The following is a 9,947-nucleotide window of genomic DNA, read 5'->3' as shown; positions in this document are numbered from 1 at the left end:
CAATAATTTGAGGGTACCATGTAGAAAAACCCTTTTTTTTTTTTTTGAAAGATACTCCATTAAAAATTTTAGTTTTAAATTAAGGAAAATGTTATACATAGCCCTAAGGGCTACATATAAGCATTAAATTTACACTTGAAAATCGTAAAAAGTTAAAAAATCATCAAAATATAAACACTAATTACACTTATTTACGCGTGTTTTTGTCATGAATTCCTAATTTTATACAATTTTCAAGAGTATATTTAATGCTTATATATAGCCCTTAGGGCTACATATAACATTACCCTTAAATTAATGATGAATTCTAAAAAAGAATTGTCATTATGAAAATAATGTTTTAAGTAAATCTAACAAGATTGTGCACGATTCCTTAAAAAAAAAAAAAAAAAAAAAAAAAAAGAGAGATTGTGCACAATTTTTTTACTTATATAATTTAATTATTAAAGACAATCAGAATTTTACCATATACGGAATATATAAACAATACATGGATAGGAAACTAGGAATGCCTAATTGTATTGTATGTAGTTGCAGATATTATAATTGCTGACTACTACGTCAATTTCATATTAATTGCAACAATTTCTTCTTTATCGTTTCTAATTAATTACAATATTTTATTATTTGGTAAGAGTCCACTATATTATTCTACAAGTATTACTTATCTCTCACTATTATTAGCTTAAGTTTTTGGTTGAATTGGTACTCTAACACAATTAAATATTCATATATATCCCTACGAATATACTAATACAATAAAATCATCACTTTGGTCCCCACCCTTTATTTTTATTTTTATTTTTATTTTTAATATGAGTTAAACTTAATGTTGCGATTAATTCAAAACGGATCAGAAAGAGTATTATTTATCTTTTATGTAGTAATAATGATAAATCGTGGCCTTTAATCAAAAACTAAAAAAGTTCCATCCTCTAAAACATAGAACTTTGATCATTTGCAACCATCAAAATATGGATTCAATCTTTATGGTTGGACTATGCATAACAATTATCATAGTGATAGTCACTCAAATCATCCAAATAATTTCGAAAACCTCCTCAAAACTTGAACCACGAGGCAAAAAGGGGTGGCCTCTAATAGGAGAAACTACATCATTTGTGTCATGCCCAATGAATTTTGTAGTTGATCGGATGAGAGACCATTCTCCTGATGTCTTTCAGACCTCACTTGCTGGTGAAACAATGGCCATTTTCTGCGGCCCGACATCGAACAAATTCATCTTCTCCAATGAGTTGAAGTTGGTTAGATCTTGGCTTCCTCGCTCCATCTCCAAAGCTCTTGCTCAACAAAATGCTGACCCAAATTCCCTCTCTTACAAACTAGCAGATCAAGTATCCCATAAATTTTTGAAGCTAGATTGTATCCAACAATATGTTGGTACAATGGACTCTATGGTTAAACAACATTTGGATGAACTTTGGTTGCCTTTTGATCAAGTCAAGGTTCATCCCTTAGCAAAAGAGTTCACTTTCGAGCTCTCTTGCAGGATTTTTGTGGAGTTTTCTAACCCAAGTCCTGAATTAATTAAGCAACTTCGTGACCCCTTCTTCGAGTTCATTGAAGGGATCTTTTCAACCCCTCTTAACTTTCCTGGGATGCCTTACTACAAAGCTCTTAAAAAATCAGCACTTGTCCAGGAGAAACTTTTCGAGATCATGGAGCAGAGGAAAATCCAACTCTCTGATGTTGAGCAGCAGCAGCAGCAGCAGGACCAGGTTGTTTATGACCGCGATTTGTTAGGCCAGTTTCTTATGGCTACTGATGAGCACGGAACTTCTGTAAGAAAGGAGGACGTTGCTCGTGTTATTGTTGGGTTTATTTTTGCTAGTTTTTACACTACAAGTACTACCATTGCCTTTGTGGTCTACTTCCTCTCCAAACACCCTGACATTTATGAAAAAGTATTACAAGGTACTTACACATTTTATGTAGCAAAGCTGGTTCGTTGTTATTGTACCGTGCTTTAATTTTATGTGTCATTACTCATTTGTTGTGGTACTATATATGTAACAGAACAAATGGAGATCAAAAAAACAAAAGGAGCAGGAGATCTCCTCACTTGGGCAGATGTTCAAAAAATGAAGTACTCTTGGAATGTAATTTGTGAAACCATGAGACTTAGACCCCCGGCCACAGGCGGTTATAAGGAAGTCATAACTGATTTCACTTATTCAGGGTTTAACATCCCTAAAGGATGGAAGGTACATTGATTTTGTTAATTATTACTCTGTATAACATAACTTAAATTAATAATTTCGTCGATGATTGTTTGTTTATGTATATATATATATATAGGTACATTGGAGTGCATATTCTACAAATATGAATCCCAAGTACTTTCCTGATCCTGAAAACTTTGATCCTTCAAGATTTGAAGGGAGCGGACCTCCACCTTTCACATTTGTACCATTTGGGGGAGGACCTCGGATGTGTACCGGTAAAGAATATGCTCGAATGGAGACGCTCGTTTTTCTTCATAATTTGGTGACTAAATTCAGATTTAAGATGGTGAATCCTAATGAAAAGATTTTCTATAACCCAGATCCAGTTCCTACAGAAGGCCTCCATGTTTACCTTCAGCCTCATTCATAATTTTACATGTATGATATATATAAACGTAACATATATTTGTTCCTTTTACTTGTAAGTTGTAATTATATCCTGTATGTGTACCACAACCATGTCCTGTTAGTAATTCGGATTTTGCACGTTTAAGTTAATCAAATTGTATTGAAATTTATTTAGTGAAATGGATCAAAGGAAGTATTTCATATATGACTACATGTTATGTACCAAACTACAATATCTACACCTACCACCAATGACCTGAGCTCGGTGACCAACTTTGCGAATCAAGTAACTAAATAAGTACTAATTACTCGAATTACATAGTTAAATGAACAATAAATCAATCGAAGCCTTAATCTCATAAGTGGGGTCGGCTAAATGAACCAAATTTGATTATTTTGTATAGTCATTGATGTAAATCTTCCTCCTCCATCCCTTATAATCCTAACGTTTTCCAACCAAGTTATTTCGGTCTCCTCTTCCTCGTCTATTGAAGAAAAAAATTACAGGGACCATATCTCATGTTAATGACCCCTAGTAATAAATTCATTTCATCGATACAACTTTCTTGAATACGCCTGATGCTAACAAAGTAACAATGTAGTAGTAAATCAATACTCTGTTTATAATACTCCATTACTCTTGCTATTTTAGCTATAATATTTATATTTGAAATTTTTAACAATAGCATGGATGGCAAATGGATTAGTTGCATAAGTCTTAATTGGGTTTTTTTTCTTCTTTAATTCAAGATTAATATAGAATTTAGTTTACGCCGCCATTTTTTCCTATTCATCAAATAAGTGGAAAATGATTAATTTTTCCTTATCATCTCTCAAGGTAGTGAAGTAGGAAGAACAATAAGAAATTGATGGAGTAGTAAATTGCTTAGTTATTGATTATATTAGATTTGAATGCACCCGAATCATATTTCTTAATTTCAGAATCATATAGACCACCAAATAAAAAAAATACATAAAAAAGTAAGGAACATTTTAGGTATTTTAAATAGACATCAAACATAGATTGACATTTTCTTACAAGGTTTGGATCTCGCTTGTTGCCATCTACTGTAGTTTTGAGTTGGGCTTAAAGACGTCTCAAGGGCTTGGGTCATAGAGGCCTAACCCATATCATTACCATGAAAAAAAATTGTTCCCAATAGTGATCCAATTCAAAAGATTAGACTCAACCCAATAATGCCAATATTAAATTAGTATATACACCATTCCCACAATTTCTTGATTTATTTCTTCTCCACCCATTTCATAATTCTTATTATCACATATTTTTCTATATGTATCTCTAAAAAAATCTCAAAATTATTTGAGCTTTAGAACAAAAAATATGGAATCCATATTTGTGTATGTGCTTAATTATTATACAACCTTTCTAATACTTATTATCAGCATAATTATTTTATATTTCTCTGTTTTCAAAACAAAAATCAGTTGTTCATCTTTGTATAACATTCCTCCAGGCAAAAATGGGTGGCCAATAATAGGAGAAACCTTAGAATATGTCTCAAACAACCAAAAATTCGTATGGGATCGAATGATGAAGTATTCCCCAGATATATTCAAGACCTCGATCATAGGGGAAAAAGTTGCTGTTTTATGCGGTCCTTCTGCTAACAAATTCATCTTCTCAAATGAAACAAATCTGTTCAAATTTTGGTTGCCTCCTTCGGTTGCAGCTATTCTTTCAGTGACAAACATCGACACGAATTCATCTTCGTCTAGGTTAGTAACAGAGGAATTACACAAGTTTCTTAAGGTCGATTCGATGCAATATCTTGTGCCTATTATGGATTCTAAGGCACAACAACATTTACAATCTTTTTGGGTTCCTTTTAATGAAGTAAAAGTTCACTTACTTGCAAAGGAGTTTACTTTTGCTCTTTCTTGTTGCTTGTTTCTTGATTACCATAAGAGTGAACAAGTAAAGGGTATTTCGGAACCTTTTTACGTGTTGAACGAGGGGACCGTGGCGATGCCTATTAATTTTCCTGGCACCCTTTACTACAAAGCTCGAAAGAGGGAAGCTGAGCTTCGAAGTAAGCTTGTTGATGAGATTAGACAGAGGAAAATCGAGTTATCTCGGAAAGATCACGGTGGTTTCGACTTGTTGACTAGGGTGCTTATGGCTTCTCAAGAGAATGGGGTGATGATTGATGAGACGGTTGTTGCTGGAAGGATTATTTCTCTCTTGTTCGCTAGCTTTTTTACTACAAGCAACACTATCACTTTTGTGATAGACAACCTTGCTAAATATCCTCATGTTTATGACAAGGTTTTACAAGGTATTTTCTTGATCTAAGTCATCTTTATCCTTTTTTTTTGTAGCAAAAACAAGTCATTTGACTCGATCGCGTTCATCCAAGTCTAGTTGAGTCAACATTTGACCTAAAAAACAGTGTGTCCATATATGTTGCAAATAGTAATAAGGACTAAACTCGATTATATACTTTAATGTACTACTCAAAATTGAAGTCAAGTTTAATTAAGCGTCTTTTCATATTTACTGAACTTGCTAATACGACTATCTTGTGATTTGAAGTAATATGCATATGTGTATATATATATGTGGATTGATTGTTAGAGCAATTGGAGATTGCGCGATCAAAAGAGGCAGGGGAACTACTGACATGGAAGGATGTACAAAAAATGAAGTATTCATGGAATGCAGTATGTGAAACAATGAGACTTGAACCACCCGCCCAAGGAAGTTTTAGAGAGACCATCACTGATGTCACTTATGCTGGTTTTAACATTCCTAAGGGATGGAAGGTACGAAACCACGAACCATTCATTTATCAATAATCTAGATGTGAATGAAGCACGTAATAATTACATTTACAAGTTTCATAATTATTACTCGGTAGTCTATTCTTATACTCTTGTGTGAATTAGGTACATTGGAATAACCATTCAACAAATATGGACCCGAAAATATTTCCGGATCCAGAAAAATTCGACCCGACAAGGTTTGAAAGCAACAAAGTGCCACCCTTTGCATTTGTACCATTTGGAGCAGGGCCTAGAATGTGTACAGGGAAAGAATACACAAGAATTGAAATACTCGTATTTCTGCACAATGTGGTGACTAAATTCAAACTCCACAAAATTAATCCAAATGAAAAGGTGATTTATAACCCAAATCCATACCCGGTTGAAGGTCTTCGAATCCATATTCAGCCTCATGTAACTTAAAAATACTTCTAGATCTTGTTTGGTCGACAATATAAAATGAGGGGAAGTGGAAATTCTTGAAATTTTATAAGTTGGATAGTTGTTTATTTCATTACTCCGTAATTGGTAGTGTGTGAAGTGCATCAATTTTTAGGCCATTGTTATGGTGGTGGTGGCGTACACCAAATGTGGAGATATCATGATGAATAGAAGGCCATGATGTATTATTATAGGCCATGATGTAGAGATAGCATGATGATCTGTTCTATACTACTAATCTTCTTGTTTTACTTTCACAACCTAATGCATGATTTGACCGTTAACATCTAAATTATGTGTTAAATTTTGACTCTCTAATGCAGTTGTTACTCACAATATTATTGAAAGAAATTATAATTAATAGAATATAAAACATATTCTTGGACATCAAACATCAGGATAAGCTTTTGATTGATGACAAATTATAAGTTATTTTGTCAAGGATTTACACTCCATACTAATAGTGGACCGAAATTGTTCAATGCTTTATAATTGCCAAGGTTGGTTGTAGACATCACCAATTTATTAATTAATGGTGTCATCAAATTTAAATTTATGGTTTACACCGGACATCCATTTACATATATAAGATCGAAAAAAAAAATATTATAAGATCGAAACCATATGCTTACTTATGAATTTGTATAGCATTTTGAGTCAAATTTTATGTCTTTTTCACGTTCGTAAGTTATCAAAAAGTATTTTCACTAAGAGGGAGAGTTGTATTTTGTTGAAACCCATTGTAGCCCACTTGTGAGTGTTCCACATTGGAGAAAGAGTAGAGGTGGTTCCACTTTATAAGGTAGAGGGGTTACTCCTACTATTGCCAATTGGTTTTAGTATGGAAGCTCTTAATCCTTGTTTGTGGACCAAACTCTCCTCCTCCTTGTTCAGGTTGACTTCGATTCACCCAAGGTTGTGGTGCTCTGATCTGAAAATTATATTGTCATAACAGGCATTTTATTTTATTTTTTCTATCCAATAATTGTATATTAGTATTAATTGGTAAAAAATAGCATTATTTACTCTTTTTTTTTTTTTTTTTCAAACAGGCGACTCTATATATTTATTCTCACTTACAACACATATGAAAGATGATGAAAATGGAATAAGGAGCAAGTCCTTCATTTGGTGAGGCTGAGTTATTGTACCTTATTAGGTTAAATTATGCACTGAGTCAACCCAATTAATTTTAGAGGAAATATGCCATATGACGCTAAAACAACGTAATGACAAAAGCAGAGGATCATTGAGTTGAGGGACGGTTTGTCCCTCCATCTCCCCCAATAGTGATCTGGGTTCAAGCCTCACCCCACCCTTCTTGTGACAGGAGGGGCACCACCCCCTGTGTCTTACCGTGTAAAAAAAAAAAATGACAAAAGCAAAGTATGCACGTAGTAATGATGTATAGATTATGATTTAGCAGTATTGTCTTTTTTATAATTTATACATTGACAAATACATAACGATGAATTCATATAAATCATAGTTAGTAGCACTGTCTTTTTATAATTTATATGTTGAAAAGGGTTAAATGAGGTAACATGTGGCGTAATGGTTTGTACTGTTTTTATAAAATTGGCGTGTTAGAAATTAAAGATGCATGTGGCAATCATACAAAGGGAATGTTAAAAATGGTACAAGTAGCTGGTACATTGATAGGGTACGAGCTTGGATTTGTTGGGATATTGCATTACTAATCTCTCTCCTGCACTGCCTTCTCCACTCGCTGCCGCCACCTGAATTCCTGACCCATTGTAAGAAAAATTCTCAATTTTTATTTTTATTTATTCATAATTCAGTACTAATTTAATTTCTTGAGCTCAATCTTAAAACCCATGCAATCTTTTTATGCTAAAGCATAAAGCTCCGATCTTTATGTATCTTTGTTATGTTTTTTTTATTGTTTTTGTTTTGAAATTAATACCCCTATTATTTTGATTACTCATTTTCTTTCATATCAATGTTGTTTCATTTATGGTTGATTGTAGTAAAATTTTGTAATTAACTATTGTGTTATATTCAAAGTTCACATTTATTATGACTCTGCTTGCTAGTTGCTAGTACATAATTGTAAAATGTATGTTCATGCCAAACTCTTCTTTTACGATCTCTAAAAAAAATCTATTATTTTGCTACTAGTAGAATATAATAGTAATTCGTACATATGTTACAAAATTACAATCCAATATGTACAATATATCTATCTAAAGGGTCCTCGTTATTTCGTTTAGGGTTCATTAAATATCATTTGTATCGACTTGAATTTTGAACTATTGACGTGCTAGTGTGATTAATTAGCTATATATCTAGATTCTACGTGACAAATTTCCAATTTTGTGCTGTTATAGGTCGGCCATAAACTAATTGGTGTTTAGTACAAAAGTGACCGCGAATTTATATTATAACCTGCTTTATTTTTTGTGGACATTCTTGGTAGGAAATGTCTTCCTCTGATGAAGAAATTACGAAACTCCACAAAGTTCGGAAAACTTTAATGCAAATGTTGAATGATCGAGGCTATTTAGTAACAGATGACGAAATTAACATGACCAAACAACAGTTTATTGAGCATTTTGGTGACAACATGACCCGAGACAACCTTTTCATGATTAAGAATAAGCGATATGATACTTCTGATCAGGTAATTAATTAAACCATTCAAGTTGTTCATTAATTTCCTGGATGTTATTACCATATTCTTGTATATACTCATGTCATACTTTGGTACATGTCGAAGCTAAGTGTTATAGTTGGCCTTTGTACGATAAATGTATATGCACGTTCTGTTTATAACTTTATTGGAGTGTTACAGATTTGGCATAGGTAATTGAGATGAAATGAAGAGTCTGAGTAACACAACGTTTAACTAGTCAAATTGTCGTGCTACAGATTGTGGTTTTCTTTCTGATTCCGGAGCCATCCAAGGACATCATAGGTATAGTCCCACTCAGGAAATGCATTGAGAGAATGCAATCTGAGAAAATATACAAGGCAATCTTGGTGACTGAACATGGTTTGACAACTGCAGCAAAGAAGGCTGTTCAATTGCCAAGTATAAGGTTAGAGGTCTTCCTGGTGAGTGATAACATACCCTCTTTTTGAAGATTACATAATTGTTGAATTATAGGGCTGAAAATTACTAGGATTCATGTGTGCAGAATTTACTGCTGTCAATTTGACCCAGTAAAATTTGTGATGCAGGATTCTGAACTGATGTATAATGTTACCGAGCACGATCTTGTTCCAGTGCATCAGGTGCTTACAGATGAGGAAAAGAAGGAAGTGCTTGAGAAGTATCATGTTAAGGAAACTCAGGTCAGTAACTTAATGCATGATCAGCTCATCCATGTTTGTAGAAAATGTCCTGTATTCGCATTTATATAAATGTATTGCTCATGTTAGTCTTTACTGTCTAGTTGATCTCTTTTATGCTTTCTGACTTCCTGTTTTCAGCTACCGAGCATGCCAGTCACTGACGCTGTTGCAAGATATTACGGCCTTCAACGTGGGCAAGTTGTGAAGATCATACGACCTAGTGATAATGCTGGTACATATGTTACATATCGATATGTTAGCTGATGTACGCTAGCTGATATATCTGAATTTTGCCCCCTGGGTTCTTCCTGAAATTTGTTACTTGATGGAAAAAGACTTGGTATGTAGATCAGTAGATGATGACTGCTAATCTAGTGGCTGCTATATGCATCAGAAACTGAGTTTTAGTGTTGAACCCAAATGTGTTATGGCCTAAGGGTGCTGATATGATTGACAAACATTAGTAAACAATCACACTGAATTGCAAAGTGCTTGGGATAAATTTAAATTACACTATGATCTTGCATTGTTTTACAAGTGCTAGCCGTCTCCAAATGCATATCGACACCGGCCTTACAATTTTGATTATTGTTGCTTACAATTCACAAATCAATACCACATACACATACACTTCTTAGTGCTTCCTTGGGAAAAACTTCCTCAGTTTGGTAGATGTTCGAACCAGTGAATGTTAAGATCGATCAACAATAGTCATATCCAAATATCCAAGAAATCTCAATGTACAACAGGAATACTAGAAGGGTTGAGAGTATTGCCAATGGACAATATCAAGCCTCATTGAAGCTT

The 9,947-nt window shown here is 33.8% G+C and overlaps 3 protein-coding genes across 3 annotated transcripts; all 3 read left to right on the top strand.

Annotated features, from left to right (window-relative positions):
- Window positions 1–834: 834 nt before the first annotated feature.
- On the top strand, window positions 835–2,799 carry LOC145639720 (beta-amyrin 6-beta-monooxygenase-like). Its single transcript, XM_081691043.1, has 3 exons — window positions 835–1,935; window positions 2,038–2,225; window positions 2,320–2,799. Exons 1-3 carry the CDS (start codon window positions 975–977, stop codon window positions 2,614–2,616), a joined length of 1,446 nt encoding a protein of 481 aa, XP_081547169.1. The 5' UTR covers window positions 835–974; the 3' UTR covers window positions 2,617–2,799.
- An 891-nt stretch (window positions 2,800–3,690) lies between these two features.
- On the top strand, window positions 3,691–6,114 carry LOC145639719 (beta-amyrin 6-beta-monooxygenase-like). The gene is made up of 3 exons (XM_081691042.1): window positions 3,691–4,894; window positions 5,194–5,381; window positions 5,505–6,114. The coding sequence occupies exons 1-3, from the start codon at window positions 3,940–3,942 to the stop codon at window positions 5,802–5,804; spliced, it is 1,443 nt and encodes a 480-aa protein (XP_081547168.1). The 5' UTR covers window positions 3,691–3,939; the 3' UTR covers window positions 5,805–6,114.
- A 2,151-nt stretch (window positions 6,115–8,265) lies between these two features.
- Window positions 8,266–9,404, top strand: LOC145640720 (DNA-directed RNA polymerases II and IV subunit 5A-like). The gene is made up of 4 exons (XM_081691949.1): window positions 8,266–8,466; window positions 8,715–8,900; window positions 9,027–9,140; window positions 9,279–9,404. The coding sequence occupies exons 1-4, from the start codon at window positions 8,266–8,268 to the stop codon at window positions 9,402–9,404; spliced, it is 627 nt and encodes a 208-aa protein (XP_081548075.1).
- Window positions 9,405–9,947: the final 543 nt, after the last annotated feature.

Source organism: Chenopodium album, chromosome 7, assembly GCF_948465745.1.
Source record: "Chenopodium album chromosome 7, dcCheAlbu1.1, whole genome shotgun sequence".
Classification (NCBI taxonomy): domain Eukaryota; kingdom Viridiplantae; phylum Streptophyta; class Magnoliopsida; order Caryophyllales; family Amaranthaceae; genus Chenopodium; species Chenopodium album.
The sequence above is the reverse complement of the archived record's forward strand: the minus strand, read 5'-3'. Positions and strand labels throughout refer to the sequence as shown.